Source organism: Podarcis melisellensis (genome assembly GCF_964234715.1).
Source record: "Podarcis melisellensis genome assembly, chromosome: 18".
NCBI lineage: Eukaryota > Metazoa > Chordata > Lepidosauria > Squamata > Lacertidae > Podarcis > Podarcis melisellensis.
The window spans coordinates 1,486,437-1,506,161 of record NC_138536.1 but is presented as its reverse complement, the minus strand read 5'-3'; the positions used below and the strand labels follow the sequence as shown (position 1 = coordinate 1,506,161).

Here is a 19,725-nt window from a genome sequence, read left to right as displayed (position 1 = left end):
CTTGGGAGAAAAGCAATGACAAACCTAGACAGCGTCTTAAAAAGCAGAGACATCACCTTGCCAACAAAGGTCCGTATAGTTCAAGCTCTGGTTTCCCAGTAGTGATGTATGGAAGTGAGAGCTGGACCATAAAGAAGGCAGATCGCCGAAGAATTGATGCTTTTGAATTCTGGTGCTGGAGGAGACTCTTGAGAGTCCCATGGACTGCAAGAAGATCAAAGCGATCCATTCTGAAAGAAATCAGCCCTGAGGGCTCACTGGAAGGACAGATTCTGAAGCTGAGGCTCGAAGACCTTGGCCACCTCATGAGAAGAGAAGACTCCCTGGAAAAGACCCTGATGTTGGGAAAGATGGAGGGCGCAAGGAGAAGGGGATGACAGAGGACGAGATGGGGGGACAGTGTTCTCGAAGCTGCAAACATGAGTTTGACCAAACTGTGGGAGGCAGTGGAAGGCAGGAGGGCCTGGCGTGCTCTGGTCCAGGCGGTCATGAAGAGGCGGACACCACTAAACAACAACAATGTTGAATATCCTTTTTCCAGGGGCAGACAGAGCAGGGGAGATATGCCTAGAATCGTGCAATCACAGAATGGCAGAGTCGAGAGGGACCCCAAGGGACATCTAGACCGACCCTCTGCAAGGCAGGAGTATCTGCAAAAGCATGCAATTTTGTCACCAAAAAAAATTAAAATAGGGAGGGAAGAGGAGGAGGGGAGAGAGGTGATGTTTTGCATTATATCACAAGAGGAAGTTGCGCGCAGCATGACATAATAACAGGGGTGGGCGTGGCCTGGGGGAGGCGTGTGATTGACAGGAGGTGGGCGGGGCCCCGAGCCCGGGGATTCTCGCCTGCGATTTTTTTCTTCCACGCTTTGCAAGGAAAGTAGGTTAGCAGATCTCTCCGAGCGCGCTTGGCAAAGGCGAGGCAGAGAGGAGGCGCGCGAGGGAGAGCTCCCGTCCAACGCATAATATTATTATTATTCTTTATTCCTAATAATTAGGGTATAGCAGAAACAGAAAGCAGGAGGGAGGCAGGAAGAAGGGGCCTCGGCTCTCCATCTCTCCATTATTTATTTCTCCTTTCTGCTCCATCCATTCTCCTGCAAAGAGTTTCGCATCTGCATCCAATCTCATACATGCGATTTCCAGAAGTGCGCACATAAAGGGATATCGGCCAACATGCGAGGTAAGGGTTATATTTCGTGTTGTTTTTTTTAAAGGGGGGGGATGGAGAGAGTCTAAATCTCCGCTGGCCCCGATCCGAGCGCTTTTAAACAACCGAAAAACAACAGCAACAACAACCCCAAACTCTGCTTTTACGCAAGGTTGGAAGCGTGCGTAAATCTCCCCGCGCGCGGACGCGGAACAACTGCAGCCTACTCGGAGTAAACCTATTGAAATCGGGGGGAGGAGGATCTGATTTCAATGGGTCAACTCTTGAGTAGGACTTGGTTGCGTTTGGGTCCAGAGAGGGGAGAAGAAGCTGCGCTCCTGCGAGCCGCGCCTACTCCGAAGTAAATCTCCTTCCCCAAACCCACCCCCGTTGGAATCAGAAATGGGTTATTGGAGCCACCTGAGTTTTACTCGAGAGTAGACCTGTTGGAATAAATGGGGCGGCGGGAAGGCTTATTGCAACCCCAAAACTGCGACCTTATGCATGCGCACCTTTAACCTGGGAGTAAGCCCCGTGCTTCTTTGCTTCCGAGTAGACCTGCAGAGGGATGGCGCTGTTTACTTGCGAGTAAGTGTGTTGAGAGAAGCTCTACTCGCTCGTGAACGTGCTTAGGCATTTGCAGTCTGAATGATGATGCGGTGGGGTTTACTCGGAAGCAAATCCTTCTGTGCGCAGGGAAATGAACGCGTGTAGGATCGTAGCCTTAGTTTTTGGGGGAAGGTCCGGATTGTGTTCCTTGCCTCTTAGAAAATGATATTTTCTCCCAACAGCAAGCAAACACTGGTTCACTTTGCAGCTGAGCAACTTTACAGTATATGGCGTAAAAACCCAGCAAATAATAATATTGATTATATAATATTATTTATTATTATTAGGGCCATCAGGGCAAAATAAACTGTCAGTTGCAGGAGACACTAGAGTTGCATCTGACTCAAAATCCACCCTTTAAAATGAATTTTCAGCCAAGTAAAGTTGCATCCATTCATTACAATGGGTCTTCTCTGAGTAGGATTGGGTCAGAGACGGCCTCATATTTTTTCCATTACCCACCTTGATTTATCCCCTGTCTTGGTGGCAAAGAATCTTGCGTTGAAGATTCGGGACCTGCAATTATTATTACTAAATCCTGAGCAACTGTTACTTAAGCAAAGGACACCGGGAGATATATAATTACGTTGGTGAGCCATACAAGATGACAAACACGATCTAAAATTTGTATACACTATGTAGTGTTCCCAGGTTTTTCCTTTTTTAAAAAAATTGACCAGGCAGAGAGAGAGATTCAAAAACTGGGTTGTTCCACCCCAAAAAAGTGCAAAAAAACCCTCATTTTGAACTTCACCGATTAGATTCCTGCCTCTTCAAAGAGAAAAAAAAGTTAATTAAAAGATGTTTTATTTTGTTATCAAGAGTTTTTTTTTGCGGTAAGGTTTTGTCGTGTTTTGCGGACTGCAAATCTCTCAGGCTGCAATTCTGGATTGTTTGCTATGGATCATGTCCCAAACTCCCCAGGAGCCAGCGTGGCTTACTTCTGAGTAAAACATCTTTGAGACGTCCCTGCAAATCTCTTTGCCTCTCTATTCCCTTGTATAATTTGATGGCTTTCCCCCCTCGCTAGGAAGGTTTTAGTTGGAGAGCTAGATTAGGTGTGGGCCCTCACCCTTGTTGCTCGGTGACGACAATGCACCCTGCACATTCTCAGGGGCACTCTTGCCCTGCCAGAAACCCGGCCTTGACGAAAGGACACAGTTTTTTCCCCTTTTAAAAAAATTTCCGGATTCCCCCAGCGCAATATCTGCTGCAAATTGCTTCCCACTGAAAGAGATTGGTCTTAATGTTTTTATTTCTGTTAGGTGGGTTGGTGCCATTTTTTTTTTAAAAAATATGTTTCCAGGCTTAATATGGAAGGAAATATATATTTTGTCCTTTTAAAAAAAGGGAGGAGTAACAGCCATGAGGAAGAGATTCCAGAGGGGGGGGAATAGGTGGGCCGAAAGAAAATAGGATTTTTTAAAAATAATAATCACCCAGTAGACCGTTCCCGTTCCATTTGAGAACTGGCCCACCACTAAGCTAAAAGTTCAATTAATCATTATTTTTCCATAACGTTAATACCAGGCTTTCAGCTAAGGCTGGGCATTCAGTTTGGGTAGCTGTAGAAGGTTGGTTTGTTTGGAGAATGTATTGACTTGTAGGACTGTCCTACAACGTTTTGTAGGGAGGCTCTCGGTGAGGAATTAAGGAATTAAGTGGTGTGTGTCATTAAGCCTCCCTTCCCACTTTTGCCGCGGTCTGCGGACTCTTAATTCTCTCGGGTGCGGGTTCGAGATCCGCGCTGGGCCAAAAGATTCATGCATTGCAGCGGGTTGGGCTGAATGACCACAGGGTCCCTACGATTCCACCATCGTGTTCTAGGATAACCTAGCAAAATACCCAGCGCTGGCCGATGAATCGCGTCTGGTGAGCTTCCCTGTAGACCGAGGGGGGAAATGGGTAGCCAAGGCTATGATAGAGGGTCCTACAAAAAATGGGGCAGCCTAGACCCTACGCCGAAGCCCTTTGGGGGCGGACTGGGCTTCTGTGCCCCACAGTCGGACCCTGGCACTGCTGAGTTCGGACAGCTCTCTCCATATTTGATGCCACACATTCATATTCCCTCTCCAGATCCAGCCCCTGCCATCTGTTGACCCAATTTTTTACAGAGTCATGACCCGCAGATTGCCCAATATATAGCATATATATCTCTCTCTCCGAAACCTGATTTACAGGATTCAGGAGAAAAAAACAAAACATATTAAGGATGTTACGGGTATCTTGCTGATTACTCTCTTCCAGAAGACGTGAGTTTCTGTCTGTATTATTTTCTGGGGGAAAGAGAGGCCCGGATTTTGCTAATAGGTACTCAGGCAACCCAGGGTCTGTGCCAGCTTTCAAGTTACCCAGAGGAATGTTCCTGTGTGACCTGCAAGGCTTGCGCATTGCCACACCTGCCCGGTCATGTGCTTCGGTGTAATTTGCTACTGATCGCTGTTGTTGTCTTAACAGTCTTGGAAAAAATAAAGAGGAGCAGTTATTTGGGTCAGCCTTCCCTGCCCGGGTTTTAAATTGGCAGTGTGGGCAGTCAGCTGAGCAAGAGACTTGTGAGACCTGGAGGCTTGCATGCTTGTGTGGCAAAAAAAAAAGGGGGGTCTCTCTCTTTCTCTCTCTCTCTTTCCTGTTCATCTTTCTCCTTCCCTCCATCGACCTGGGGACAATGTGGGATGGAACAAGGTTTTTGCGACCCCCTTAAAGGCATAACACATTATTATTAAGGAACACTCTGTCATGGACTAGCAAGCCATGTCTGTAGCGTTTTTGGGTGGGTAGAATATGCAGAATTGGTTCAGTTCAATAGAATGTCTCTATTTTCACTGGAGAAATGTCGGAAGGTATGGAATTATGTGACCCATGAGCTTTCTGGAGGCAATCCTGTATAGGGAAATTTTTCCCCATGTTATATTATGTTTTTATATATGTTGGAAGCCTCCCAGAGTGGCATATATATATATAGCAAAAATATCATTATGGAACGGGATGTCCCTAGTTTCATCGGAGAAATGTCGGAGGGCACGGCGCACTTTCGGAGCAGGCGTGGGGAGATTCACCTTGGCCTTCTCAAAGGAAAAAAGACAAAGAAACGATGTTTTCTGTCCTGCTGTGGTTTCCTTCGACCGCACGGACTCTGCCACGTGTCATGTCGGCCATTTTGCAGCGGCCTCCGCCGCCTCTCTTTCTATCCCTTCCAAAGATGGCCGCAGAAATGCTAACAGGCGGTTGGAGGGGGTAGGAAGAGAGAATGGCGGCTGGAGCATAAAGATGGGAAGAAGAAGCCCCTTTGGGTTCTGGGAAAACATCTTCCCTCGCTTCCGTTCGCCATCCAGCTTAGGGCTTGCCGGTGCGCGGATAACGCATGAAATTCCCCGCTCTGGGATTTGCAGAGAGGATTAGCTGTGGCAGAGAGGGGAAACGTGCTCATCCCTCTCTCATATGCCTGGATCCGAGCGTCCAGTTTCTGCCTGGTCTCCGTTCGCGCACTGCCGCTACGTCCCCGGCACCATTTTGGTTCCATGCGCCACTCACCACGTTGGCCAGAACCAGTATGCGCCTCTCCTTTTTCCCGGCGCCATGATAGCTGAGCCCTTTCTGTTGACAATGCGCTTCTTTGCAGCATCCATGCTCTCATGCGCAAGCCTCGGCTTTTCTCGCCGTCCGTTTTTCAAAATGCCCCCTTTATTTCTGCGATTATATTAAATTTTTTTGCATTTGGTTTCTGTTGAGCATGGGAGCAAAGACCTCAAGGCCAAAAGATGCAAGCAGATTGCTTTTGAAGAAGTCTAGTGTCCAGATTAAGGGAAGTCATTTGTTGTTGTTTAGTCGTTTAGTCGTGTCCGCCTCTTTGTGACCCCCTGGACCAGAGCACACCAGGCCCTCCTGTCTTCCACTGCCTCCTGCAGTTTGGTCAAACTCATGCTGGTTTCCTCAAGAAAACTGTCCCACCATCTCGTCCTCCGTCGTCCCCTTCTCCTTGCGCCCTCCATCTTTCCCAACATCAGGGTCTTTTCCAGGGAGTCTTCTCTTCTCCTGAGGTGGCCAAAGTCTTGGAGCCTCAGCTTCAGGATCTGTCCTTCCAGTGAGCACTCAGGGCTGATTTCCTTCCGAATGGAGAGGTTGGATCTTCTTGCAGTCCATGGGACTCTCCAGAGTCTCCTCCAGCACCAGAATTCAAAAGCATCCATTCTTCGGCAATCAGCCTTCTTGATGGTCCAGCTCTCACTTCCATACATCACTACTGGGAAAACCAGAGCTTGAACTATACGGACCTTTGCTGGCAAGGTGATGTCTCTGCTTTTTAAGACGCTGTCTAGGTTTGTCACTGCTTTTCTCCCAAGAAGCAGGTGTCTTTTAATTTCATAGTCCCTCTCTATTCTGCCCTGGTCAGACCACACCTAGGTTACTATGTCCAGTTCTGGGCACCACAATTTAAGAAGGAGGTTGACAAGCTGGAAGGTGGGCAGAGAAGGGCGACTGAGATCGTCAAGGGTCTGGAAACCGAGCCTGATGAGGAACGGTTGAAGGAGCTGGGGATATTTAGCCTGGAAAAGAGGAGATAGGGTTGCCACCTTCAGGGCTGCCACATGGAAGAGGAAGCAAGCTCGAACTCGTGGCTTCAAGTGACAAGGAGCCCCTTCCAACGCAACAATTCTATAAATCTATCTTTTTCCCAAAGGGAGATTGGAACTTTCTTTCCAGGGCCATCAGGACTGCGGAGCCGGGTTCCGTGGGTCCCAACTCCCAGGAAAATGCTAAGGTTGAATTCAGCCAAAGATGGAAGCCTCTTTGACGCTCAGGGGGACAAATTCAACTCCCCCAAAATAAGCCAATCTTATATCTGGTCTTTGGAGTCTACCCATCCTGGCCCCCATCGCTGGTCCAGATTTTTTTGCCTGGCTGAGTCCCTGGAGGAGGATAGAGAGGGAGGGAAAGGCCTGCTTAGGAACTTTTACAGGTGTAAAAAGGTAAAGGTAAAGGGACCCCTGACCATTAGGTCCAGTCATGGCTGACTCTGGGGTTGCGGCGCTCATCTCGCTTTATTGGCTGAGGGAGCCGGCGTACAGCTTCCGGGTCATGTGGCCAGCAGGACTAAGCCACTTCTGGCGAACCAGAGCAGCACACGGAAACGCTGTTTACCTTCACGCCGGAGCGGTACCTATTGATCTACTTGCACTGGCGTGCTTTCGAACTGCTAGGTGGGCAGGAGCTGAGACCGAGCAACGGGAGCTCACACCGTCGCGGGGATTTGAACCACTGACCTTCTGATCGGCAGGCCCAAGAGGCTCAGTGGTTTAACCCACAGCGTCACCCGCATCCCTGATGTAATTTTACAGATGTAAAAATTATCAAATGTTGCCCCTGCTGCCCCTCCCTCGCCTGTGGCCACTAGGGCAAGGTTGCGATGTGGCTCTCTGCTTAAGGACGCTCCCTGCGCTGCCTTAAGCTGAACATTTTTCAAACGGAGCCTTCAAGCATCTTAGGGCGGCTTTTTGGGAATCTAAGACGCTGCCTCTGCCCATTTCACAGAAGGGAAAACAGGCACAGTGCACAGGAAAAACAACAACCCCCTCTTGCACAACTTACGCCTGTGCCAAGTGGGGAACCCTCAAGAAGCTGGCAGCCCCACACCCCAGGGAAAAAAACCCTCCAGCCACAAACCAAACCCATAAACCCTTAATTTTTTTTAAAAAATGTATTATAACTGGGTGGGCAAAGGCAGGTGTTTGCAGGGTTCACAAACACCCAATTGGGGAACCCCGATATTTCGCCATCAACCCTTTGAAGTGAGAAGTTTTGGAGGCAAAAGGTCCCAGGTCCCTATCTATAACGTGCATTAATTTCCTGTATTTTATTTTATTTTTGAATCCTTGTTTGGATTTCTCGTTTCCCCTTTGTTGTTTTTTTGCAAGTCGCCATTGATTACAGGGGTATCTTGGTACCCAAACGGTTTGGCTCCAGAACACCGCAAACCCGGAAGTGAGTGTTCCGGTTTGCGAATGTTTGTTGGAAGCCGAACGTCCGGCGCGGCTTCCGATTGGCTGCAGAAAACTCCTGCAGCCAATCGGAAGCTGCGCCTTGGTTTCCAAACGGTTTCAGGCATGCATAGGCAAACTTGGCCCTCCAGATGTTTGGGGACTATAACTCCCATCATCCCTAGCTAACAGGACCAGCGGTCAGGGATGATGGGAGTTGTAGTCCCCAAACAGCTGGAGGACCGGAGTTTGCCTATGCCTGGTTCCGCGAGTCGAAAGGACTCCCAGAACGGATTAAGTTCAAGAACCAAGGCTCCACCGTACTAGCTATTCTGCATCAATTGTTTTAATACTTTTGTTGGACGTTTGTTGCCTCCTGCAGTTTGGTCAGACTCATGCTGGTCGCTTCGAGAACACTGTCCCACCATCTCGTCCTCTGTCGTCCCCTTCTCCTTGTGCCCTCCATCTTTCCCAACATCAGGGTCTTTTCCAGGGAGTCTTCTCTTCTCCTGAGGTGGCCAAAGTCTTGGAGCCTCGGCTTCAGGATCTGTCCTTCCAGTGAGCACTCAGGGCTGATTTCCTTCAGAATGGAGAGGTTGGATCTTCTTGCAGTCCATGGGACTCTCAAGAGTCTCCTCCAGCACCAGAATTCAAAAGCATCCATTCTTCAGCGATCAGCCTTTGGCATATAAGTAATTACATTATTATTATTACTGCATCTCCACGTAAGGTAAAGGTAAAGGGACCCCTGACCATTAGGTCCAGTCGTGGCCGACTCTGGAGTTGCGGCGCTCATCTCGCTTTACTGGCCGAGGGAGCCGGCGTACAGCTTCTGGGTCATGTGGCCAGCAGGACTAAGCCGCTTCTGGCGAACCAGAGCAGCACACGGAAACGCCGTTTACCTTCCCGCCAGAGTGGTACCTATTGATCTACTTGCACTTCGAGGTGCTTTCGAACTGCTAGGTGGGCTGGAGCTGGGCTAGAGCAACAGGAGCTCACCCCGTGGTGGGGATTCGAACCGCTGACCTTCTGATCAGCAAGTCCTAGGTTCTGGGGTTTAACCCACAGCGCCACCCACATCCTGCATCTCCACGTAGACCTGGGGGGAAAACCCTGCCTGAAACTGAAACTGCCCACCAGTGTTGACAACCAGGAGTACCAACTTGGCCTGGAGATCATGGCTGTATTGCCCTGGTGCCCAAATTTGCGTGTGCCCAGCCCCTCTGTGGCAAATTTTGTGGGTGCTCAGGTCATAGCTGTCAACGTTTCCCTTTTCTTTAAGAGAAATCCCCTTTTTCCAAATAGGTTTCCTTGCAAGAAAAGTTGACAGCTATGGCTCTGGTACACTGAGCCCCAAGGAGTCGACAACTACACAGACAACACCGAGCCGAGAGCCTCAGTCCTGGTCTAATCCTTTATTTTTCCGCCTTGGGATTATAAAGTGGACTTCCAGGAATACGATGGAGACTGGTCTGGTCTGTTCCTCCTCTGGAAAAAGTGCCGGGTTTCTGTTTTTGCCCGCCGTCTCCGGTTTTGCGGTGCAGGGAAAATTCCAGTCGGAAACCCAAACTTCTGGTGCAAACGTCTTCGCCGCCTCTTTCGCCCTGAACGCCAGAAACCATCTGCTTCCGTTCCTTCCTTGCTTTTGCAAGGATCTGCGATGCTGCTCTAAATTGGCTTCGCTCGAGGCCTCCGGTCTCTACAGAGGCAAGCGTGGCAGAAGTATTCTTATTAAGAGCTGCTCCAGTGACCTAGATCTGTCATTGCGGTGGGGCGTGCGTGGTTACGCACAAGGGGTGTGTGTGTGTGTGTGTGTAGCAGCAAGGGGGGCAGGGTGGGAATCGGAAACCCGGAAAAAGAAAATCTGGAGAGAGCGAGAGTCAGGAGAGGCAGAGCTTGCCAACCTCTTAAACAGCAGAGTTTTTCCAAAAAATAAACTTTCCTCCCTGTGATATGCATCATCTCTCGTCGCCCCAAACCACTGCCGGATTTACGTATAAGCTAAACAAGCTTTAGTTTAGGGCCCAGAAGGGGAAGAAATGGAGGCAGTGAGAGATTTTACCTCCTTGGGCTCCATGATCAGGGCAGATGGTGACAGCAGTCATGAAATTAAAAGACGCCTGCTTCTTGGGAGAAAGGCAATGACAAACCTAGACAGCATCTTAAAAAGCACAGACATCACCTTGCCAACAAAGGTCCGTATAGTTCAAGCTCTGGTTTTCCCAGTAGTGATGTATGGAAGTGAGAGCTGGACCATCAAGAAGGCTGATCGCCGAAGAATTGATGCTTTTGAATTATGATGCTGGAGGAGACTCTTGAGAGTCCCATGGACTGCAAGAAGACCCAACCTCTCCATTCTGAAGGAAACCAGCCCTGAGTGCTCACTGGAAGGACAGATCCTGAAGCTGAGGCTCCAAGACTTTGGCCAACTCATGAGAAGAGAAGACTCCCTGGAAAAGACCCTGATGTTGGGAAAGATGGAGGGTCCAAGGAGAAGGGGACGACAGAGGACGAGATGGTGGGACAGTGTTCTCGAAGCGACCAGCATGAGTTTGACCAAACTGTGGGAGGCAGTGGAAGACAAGAGGGCCTGGCGTGCTCTGGTCCAGGGGGTCATGAAGAGGCAGACACGACTAAACAACTAAACAACAACAGCAAACAAGCTATAGTTTAGTGCCCCACTCCCTAAAACATCACTGGTTTGCTCCTTTCTATATATAGGGTGCCTACATTCTGCTATTTATAATTATTAGTAGCTTCATATATTTACACCTGTTATTACTTCATGTTATAGCAAGTTTATGGAGACTAGATGATGAGTCTTTGTAAACTGTGTTTCTAAAGGACCTTTTGCTATCGCCAGATTCCAAGGTGTTTGCATTATTCAGTTTGTTCCGAATAAAAAATCATTTTAAGTTGGTGCTTAAGAATTATCTCACTATGAATATACTTTGTCTTAATTGTATTTCACTTCCACAATTACCTTGATAAAATACATATTCTGTTACGTGCAAATGGCTTGAGATGCCTTTTAGGTCCATCAATGACCATACAGCATATATTCAACACAAAAAACTGTGACAATTTGTTGTGGACAAAGGACAGCTGGACATAGAAATGGCCCCGTTACTTTCAGGAGCTGAGGGCCGCATCAAACCTAAATCCGGCCCTGGCCCTAACCATTGGTCATGCTGGCTGAGTAGAAGGCAGCGGGACACAGCCGTGGGGCAGTGATCAGATTTAGCCCCCTGCCTTCTCCCTAAGCGTGCTGGCAATTGTTTTGAAAAGTCAGTACAGTGGTACCTTGGTTCTCAAACTTAATCCGTTCCGGAAGTTTGTTCCAAAACCAAAGCGTTCCAAAACCGAGGCTCGCTTTCCCATAGAAAGCAATGCAAAACGGATTAATCCGTTCCAGGCTTTTAAAAACAACCCCTAAAACAGCAATTTAACATGAATTTTACTATCTTACGAGATCATTGATCCATAAAATGAAAGCAATAAACAATGTACTGCAGTCACACAATCGATCCATCAGTAGCTGAACTGGGATCCACGCAGTCACAAAAACAAACAAAAAGAGCCACAAAACTGCAAAATAAATAGCAAAAACAGACAGACCTCAGTGTAACACTCAAAACGGAGTATGTTCCGCTTCCAAAAAAAGTTTGCCAACTGGAACACTTCCGGGTTTGCAGCGTTTGGGTTCCAAGTTGTTTGAGTACCAAGGCGTTTGAGAACCAAGGTGCCACTGTAATGTAATAATTCACTCACGGTCATCAATAGCTGATGGAGATTTGAGTTTGGGGAGGGTTTTTCCAAGGCTGCGTGGCGTAGAGCGCTCGACGGCGCTTCTTTCTCTTGGCCCAGCCTACCTGATAAGGTTGTTGTGAAAACGTCAGAGAGCAGCGTAGGAAGAAGAGCGAGAGAAACGATTTGCAAGGAAATCTTAACAGGCGAGGCTTTCTGCAGATCCTGCCCAGGAGCCGGGAATTCTGCGTCTTGCACAAATCATGCAAATCCTGACGCAAGGGCAGCCGAAAGAATCTCTGGAATTGGGCAACTGCGATATGAGGAAAGCTTGCACCATTGGGAAGTTTATTAAATGAGGCCTGGCACGGAGAAAGAGAAAGGTTTTTCTCCTCGTCTCATAACCCCAAGAAATCTTGGACGTCCGTGCTGGAAAATTCGGGGCTGATAAAAGAAAGGACTCGTCCATCCTTGAGCTGTGGAACTCCCTGCTACTTGAGGCCACCAAACTAGACGGCTTTTGCAGAGAACTGGGCGAAGGGAAGGGACCCAGGGGTCATCTAGTCCAACCCCACGGCAGTGGAGGAATCTTTTGCCCAACGCGGGGCTCAAACTCACGACCTTGAGGTGGAGAATCTCGTTTTTCTACTGACTGAGCTCTCTCCAAGGTCTGTGGAGGAGGAGACTGCGGCCTGATCCATGGGGCTCTTATCTTATTCCATTATACGATGTCAATATGTTGGGGACACTCGATGCTTTGCCACCCAACACTTAGACATCACAGCTTTGGGAATCTCCACTTCAAAACCAAGTTTCTAGTCCCTATGGGGTTGCGCCGCATTGAACCCCAGAAGAGGAGCTAGGAAAGAGAAGGAGGCTCTCAGGCAGTCTGACTCTGCAGCCTTCGCGTTTGGCAGAAATGGGACATTTGCGACGCTTGAGGACTAGAAACATGGTTCAAAAGGAAAGTTAAATCGTGTCATTCCCAGTCTGAACGAAGGCACACTTTTCAGGAAGAGAAAAGGGGCGAGAGAAGCAATGAGGCTTTCGGGATTTCTGTACGCGGAGGGGGGGGTGGATTTCCTGGGTGCAGAAACTCGGTTTATTCCTGCAGCAGGCGCAGGTGTGATCCTGTGGGATTACGGCCCCCAACGGCCCTCCCATCTCTCAAAGCGGCCCTTCTCTGCCTCTACCCCCTTTCCCCCGCTTCCTCCTCCTTATTTAACAAATTTTGAGTCCAAGCCTTTGTGTGCAGGTTCAGAGAGTTCTGTCTTCTCCTCCCTTCCATGTCTTCGTCACCATCCTCCTTCTGCTGAAACTCCTAACCCCGGTTCACTTCTCCCCTAACCCCGGTTCGTCTCCCCCCTAACCCCAGTTCATCTCTCTCCCAACCCCGGTTCGTCTCTCCCCTAACCCCAGTTCGTCTCTCTCCTAACCCAGGTTCATCTCCCCCCTAACCCCAGCTTGTCTCTCTCCCCACCCCAGTTCGTCTGTCTCCTAAACCTGGTTTGTCTCTCTCCTAACCCCAGTTCATCTCCCCCCTAACCCCAGTTCATCTCTCTCCTAACCCAGGTTCATCTTTCTCTTAACCCCAGCTTGTCTCTCTCCTAACCCCGGTTCGTCTGTCTCTTTACGCCAGTTCGTCTCTCTCCTAACCCTGGTTTGTCTCTCTCCTAACCCCAGTTCATCTCCCCCCTAACCCCTGTTCATCTCTCTCCTAACCCCTGTTCATCTTTCTCTTAACCCCAACTTGTCTCTCTCCTAACCCCGGTTCGTCTGTCTCTTTACGCCAGTTCGTCTCTCTCCTAACCCTGGTTTGTCTCTCTCTCAACCCCAATTTGTCTCTCTCCTAACCCCAGTCCATCTCTCTCCTAACCCTGGTTCATCTCTCTTCCCAAACCCCGGTTCGTCTCTCTCCTAACCCCAGTTCGCCTCGAACCTCAGCCTGTGCGTCTTGCTTCTCCGCCCCTAACCCCAGCCAACCCTACGATTCTGCGATTCCTTTGGAGGAATCTGTTTTGCCTGATCTAGCTCACCTTGGGTCCACAAGCGGCATTTCCCCATATTACGCAAGCACCGCTTTGGTGGTACCCGCCGGAAGGGAGCGTGGCCCCTTATGGGCGGGGTTTTGGCACAGCATGGGCGTGGCTACAGAGAAGCGCCGTCATCCTCAGGAACCAACAGGGCTCTGAGTCGTTCTTCCGCCCCAGCTGGGACGCCGCTCCATCTCCCTCTTCCTCGGCCCACCCCTTGACTCTCGCCTTCCCGGATCCCCGCCGGTTTCCCCCTTCGGGGAGTAAGCAGGGTCCAGATCCTAATTGGAGCTCCCTGGTGTTGCCCTCATTCCGCAGCATCGACCGCATCCTCTGCAAAGCATCGTGGGCCAGCGACCTCATTTGCCCCCAAGAATTCAGCCGGTTAATTAACCACGGCGCCCTGTGTGGAAACGGAAAGGACGTTGTGTCTCTCCCCTGGGTTCCCGGCGCTTGCCGAAGTTTAATGACGTCGAGAGAGGGGTAACTCCTGGGGGGCCGGTCATATGAGATCTTCCTGTCCTCATTCCCCTTTGGCTGTGTCTCTCCCCCTGCCCCACATCTGGACCAATCAATGGGTCCCGTTGCGCCCGGCACCGAGATCTGCGCTGAAACCTCCAGAGGAGTTTCCCCTGCTGTGTCTCTGCATGAGTTGCTGTTCTGCGCATCTCTCTCTCTCTCTCTCTCTCTCTCTCTCTCTCTCTCTCTCTCTCTCTTTCTCTCTCTCTCTTCCTCTTCCTCTCCCACTTGCAATCAGGTTGTTCATTCGGGCGCCTCAGCGGTGTGGCAAAAGCCAACGTTATCTTTATTTTTATTTCATTTATTATTATTACTTTGTCACAATGAAAAACAAAGTAGCAACAACGACAAATTATGTTGCAAGCTATTTATACAACTGAACTACAGATAATGTTTGGGGACGTATTTTACTTAGCTAAGCTAACTTTTGCCCTTTCAAAACCTTCCTTGTGTATTCTGCTAAATATCATTTAAAGGTAAAGGGTTCGAATCCCCGCAAGGGGGTGAGCTGCCGTTCTTCGGTCCCTGCTCCTGCCCACCTAGCAATTCGAAAGCACGTCAAAGTGCAAGTAGATAAATAGGTACTGCTCCGGCGGGAAGGTAAATGGCGTTTCCATGCACTGCTCTGGTTCGCCAGAAGCGGCTTAGTCCTGCTGGCCACATGACCCGGAAGCTGTACGCCGGCTCCCTCAGCCAATAAAGCGAGATGAGCACCGCAACCCCAGAGTCAGCCACGACTGGACCTAATGGTCAGGGGTCTCTTTACCTTTACCTTTACATTTGTCCCACTGAGCCTAGGGCTTGCTGATCAGAAGGTCGGCGGTTTGAATCCCTGCAACGGGGTGAGCTCCCGTTGCTCGGTCCCTGCTCCTGCCCACCTAGCAGTTCTAAAGCACGTCAAAGTGCAAGTAGATAAATAGGTACCGCTCCGGCGGGAAGGTAAACGGCGTTTCCGTGCGCTGCTCTAGTTCACCAGAAGCAGATTAGTCCTGCTGGCCACATGACCCGGAAGCTGTACACCGGCTCCCTCGGCCAATAAAGCGAGATGAGCGCCGCAACCCCAGAGTCGGCCATGACTGGACCTAATGGTCAGGGGGTCCCTTTACTTTTATTAATAGTGAATTGGGGGGGCAAGAGAGTGAGGAGCTAAGCTATGGCTTGTTTAGCTTATACGTAAATCCGGCACGCCCAAAAAGGTTTGTTGGCTGCAGGCAGTGCCCTTAGCCGGCTGCGGCGGACGAACCGCATTCCTCCGGGGTTGCCACAAGCAGTCGAGGGCGTGCCAGGCAACTCGCCCGCCGACTCATCCTCCCAGCTCTCACTTTGCCTCATCCTTCTCTCTCCTCCCCACCCGCCAGCAGAAAACCAAATCTGCCCCGATCCTTAGCCACGGCTGTAAACAAAGGAGGGTGGAGATCTTATGAGACACAAACCTCTTGGCCGTCAGTAGGCATAATTCGAACACAGGACTTGGCTTATAGCATGGGTAGGGTTTTTACATGAATGTATCATAGAATCATAGAGTTGGAAGAGACCCCAAGGGCCATCGAGTCCAACCCCCTGCCAAGCAGGAAACCCCATCAGAGCACTCCTGACATATGGTTGTCAAGCCTCTGCTTAAAGACCTCCAAAGAAGGAGACTCCACCACACTCCTTGGCAGCAAATTCCACTGTCAAACAGCTCTTACTGTCAGGAAGTTCTTCCTAATGTTTAGGTGGAATCTTCTTTCTTGTAGTTTGGATCCATTGCTCCGTGTCCGCTTCTCTGGAGCAGCAGAAAACAACCTTTCTCCCTCCTCTATGTGACCTCCTTTTATATATTGGAACATGGCTATCATATCACCCCTTAACCTCCTCTTCTCCAGGCTAAACATGCCCAGCTCCCTTAGCCGTTCCTCATAAGGCATCGTTTCCAGGCCTTTGACCATTTTGGTTGCCCTCCTCTGGACACGTTCCAGTTTGTCAGTGTCCTTCTTGAACTGTGGTGCCCAGAACAGGACACAGTACTCCAGGTGAGGTCTGACCAGAGCAGAATACAGTGGCACTATTACTTCCCTTGATCTAGATGCTATACTCCTATTGATGCAGCCCAGAATTGCATTGGCTTTTTTAGCTGCCGCGTCACACTGTTGGCTCATGTCAAGTTTGTGGTCAACCAAGACTCCTAGATCCTTTTCACATGTACTGCTCTCAAGCCAGGACTTGGCTTATAGCATGGGTAGGCAAACTGAGGCCCGGGGGCCGGATCCGGCCCAGTCGCCTTCTCAATTCGGCCCGCGGACGGTCCGGGAATCAGCGTGTTTTTACATGAATGTGTCCTTCAAGGGATGAACCACCAGGGTTGAAGGAGTTGGTGCCTTAGTTGAGTTTCCTGCATTTCAGCGGGTTCAACTAGATGACCGCCAGGGTCCCTTCTGACTATCCCATTTTATGATTCGTCCTCCACCTCCTTCTTGGAAATTTAAACTTCTGGATAGTAGTGGGAACGAGATATCTCTTGATTCATGTGCGTAAGTTCATGAATGGGCGCTGATGGAGGCAGAATACTGCATCACTTCTCATTATTATTATTGTTGTTAACCCACGTATCTCCAAGATCCACTGCTTTTTTACGGTCACTGTTGCCCCCGGACAGTGCATAGGCAAACTCGGCCCCCCAGCTGTTTTGGGACTACAACTCCCATCATCCCTGACCGCTGGTCCTGTTAGCTAGCGATGATGGGAGTTGTAGTCCCGAAACATCTGGAAGGCCGAGTTTGGCCATGCCTGCTCTAGAGCAGTGGCGGCCAAACTCTGGCCCTCCAGCTGTTTTGGGACTACAACTCCCATCATCCCTGATTTGTGTGGGAGGGTGGGGAAATGGAGGAAAAAATAAGGATGATATGTTTCTGGATAATGCGTTTTGTTTTAATTTTGAATAATAATAATAATAATAATAATAATAATAATAATAATAATAAAGATTTGCAAGCCGCTCCTCCTCTCCCCACTGTTTCAGGAGGAGTCGTAGAGACAGCTGACAGATGCATGCTTGTTACACAACTGCTTTCTTCAATTATATTTTTTTTGCAGAGGAAAGTATGTCAGTGGGACAGGGTGACTTGGTGCGTGCTTTGGCACGGGCTTGACGGACGGGTTCGGCGGCCAATGGCCACGGGCCGTGAGTCAACGACCCGGGGGCCAAGAGCCAATGGTTGAGCCTGGTTTGGGCAGCCCCGCCTTCCCTCCTCGGATCCTGGCCACATGTCTGGGATATGTTTAGCAGATGGCGGTTATATAACCCCAAGGAAGTTTCAAGCCTTTGGTAACAACAAAAACAAAAACTGAGGCTTTGGGGCTATGTTGGGAAACCGAGCGGTTGTGTGTTTCTTTTCTTTCCTTAAATATTTATTATATTTTATAGCACGTCGGTGCAACGGAACATAAAAATAGCAAAGAACAGAGAAAAAAGAAATAAAATGAAAAACAGCAAAACAAGCAATACCAGTACAAAAACAGAACTTATAATGAACAATACAATATTTCAGTCCTTCTTTCCTTCCAGTTTGACTTCCTTCATCCTCAACATTTTCATTTTTGGGCAAACTGTTTCCATCTTATTTCGCTTATTTTCCTTTCCGTTTCCAGTTTTTGCACCGTAGAAGTTAATCCAAACCATTTGAGGGGACTTTTTTTTTAAGGTGTTCTCAGTATTTTCGCCGTTCCTTTTGAAATTTTCGTTTGGACTTAACTCCAGTTGCATCTGTCATTCTAGCTAATTCTATATAATCGAATAATTTCTCTTGCCATACTTTGGGGGGGGGCATGTTTCAACCGACCCTTGCATTTCCACACCAGCCTCCCAAAAATCACGAAAATCTGGATTTCCCAATTTCCCGTGCAAAGCCAGGAAAATTGGGGGGGGGGCTAGGGATCTGGGGAGAAAGGATGTCTTAGGCGACCCCAAAAAAATATTGCTAGTCTCCTACTATCGAAAGTTGATTTTATTTCACAATCCACGTTCCATATCTTTCCATATTTGCACGCGTTATTAGAATCCTGTAGATGTTTTCATCTGCTTACAGCGGTCTCCTAAATAAAATATTTTAAAACTTCCCCGTTCTTCATTGAAATAATATGCAGTCGAAAAGATTGACAATAAGATGGCGGGAAGTCGAGATTCATTTGCCATTGTTAGAACTCCACACTTGTAAAATCGAATAAAAATTATTTCCGAAAGAAAGAAGAAAAGTTAATTTTCTTTCTGTGTTGCTCAATCCGGGTATTGCCTTTCCCAGATCCGCAACCCTGCTTGTTCTTATTGCATAATTTTCTTTTTAACGAACAATTCAGATTTAGCAATGCATCACTCCCCTGGCTACGACTTGCCCGCCTTCCATGGTTCCCCAAAAACTCCAGTTTTTACGCTGCATATTCTAATCAATGGCTTTACTTTGTCGCAAAAGAAACGCCCGGTCAAATCTGATTTGCTTTCTAACATTTTTTTTTTAACACTGAGTTTTTTCATACCCTGCAAACATTTCCTAGAGCGGAGAACTCGCAGGGCGGGCGTTGGTAGCGGAACGGCGAAGCTTTTGCAGCATTGAACGGACAAATTTATTATTTCGGTCACAGACCGGTTCCAGCTCAGCTACAAAACCAGGGAAGTCACAAAACACTTGGGGGAAAACTTTCAAAGTCAGCAGGTACTCAAACAGAGAGAGAGATTTTCAGGACCAGTTCCACTTGGTATGCACAGACGTCTCCATTGTGAAAAAATCCTTTTGCGGCATTATTTTAGGTTTGCCCCCCGCTGGGAAAAAGAGTTCAAGCAGCCAGAGAGCAAGCTTTCAGTTCCTGCCTCAGTTTTGCCGCCTGTGAAATGGGCGCGCGGCGTTTTGCAGAACAAGACAACAGCAGGACCGGCTCTGAAGGATCTCGTAATAGGAAGCTTTCTTTGCAGAGGAGGAAGAGACAGTGATTTTAAATATATTTATCTCACCACTTCCTTCTCGGAGTGATTCACTCTCGCGCTCGACAACAAGCTACGCCCGAGTGGAAAGTATTTCTCCCTGCGTTGAGGCTGGAATAATTTCCTCTGCGGTTTTCAGAAGGACTTTCGTGTGTTGTGCAGTTTCTTGTGGGGTGGGAAAGGCACTCTGCACGCGCTCAGAAGAACCTGTGTGCCGGAGCCTGGCTCCACAACAAAAACTTCGGGACTCTGAGCTCTGGCCTTGCTAGCTAGGGGTGATGGGAGTTGTAGTCCCACAACATCTGGGGACCCACAGGTTGAGAACCGCTGGCTGAAGCTCAGCTTACACAACCAGATCTTTTGAGACTACAACTCCCATGATCCCTTGCTAGCAGGACCAGTGGTCAGGGATGATGGGATTTGTAGTCTCGAAACATCTGGAGGGCCTAATGCAGACTCTATGGAAGAGCTTCCCCTCTATCCTCTTAGCTCGGTGGTTCTCCACCTGCGGGTCTCCAGATGTTGTCAGAATACAACTCCCATCATCCCTGAGCTCTGGCCTTGCTAGCTAGGGGTGATGGGAGTTGTAGTCCCACAACATCTGGGGACCCGCAGGTGGAGAAAGGCTGCATGGTCCTCTGTCAATGATGCTTTAGCCGAGATTGCCTTTCTGTAAAAAAAAGAATGATTTGAATCGGGTCTTCCTGACTAGCGATTTGAATCGATTTGATTCGAATCA

The 19,725-nt window shown here is 48.9% G+C and overlaps 1 protein-coding gene across 2 annotated transcripts in view; it reads left to right on the top strand.

The window, feature by feature from the left end:
• The first annotated feature begins 882 nt into the window (after positions 1 to 882).
• LOC309360795 (nuclear receptor ROR-beta-like) overlaps positions 883 to 19,725 on the top strand; it is a 33,532-nt gene continuing 14,689 nt past the window's right edge. For both annotated transcript variants that reach the window (XM_081895685.1, XM_081895684.1), the window contains exon 1: positions 883 to 1,185. In XM_081895685.1, the coding sequence (XP_081751811.1) occupies positions 1,179 to 1,185 (7 nt within the window). In that variant the 5' untranslated portion in view covers positions 883 to 1,178. The remainder of the gene's footprint in view (positions 1,186 to 19,725) is intronic.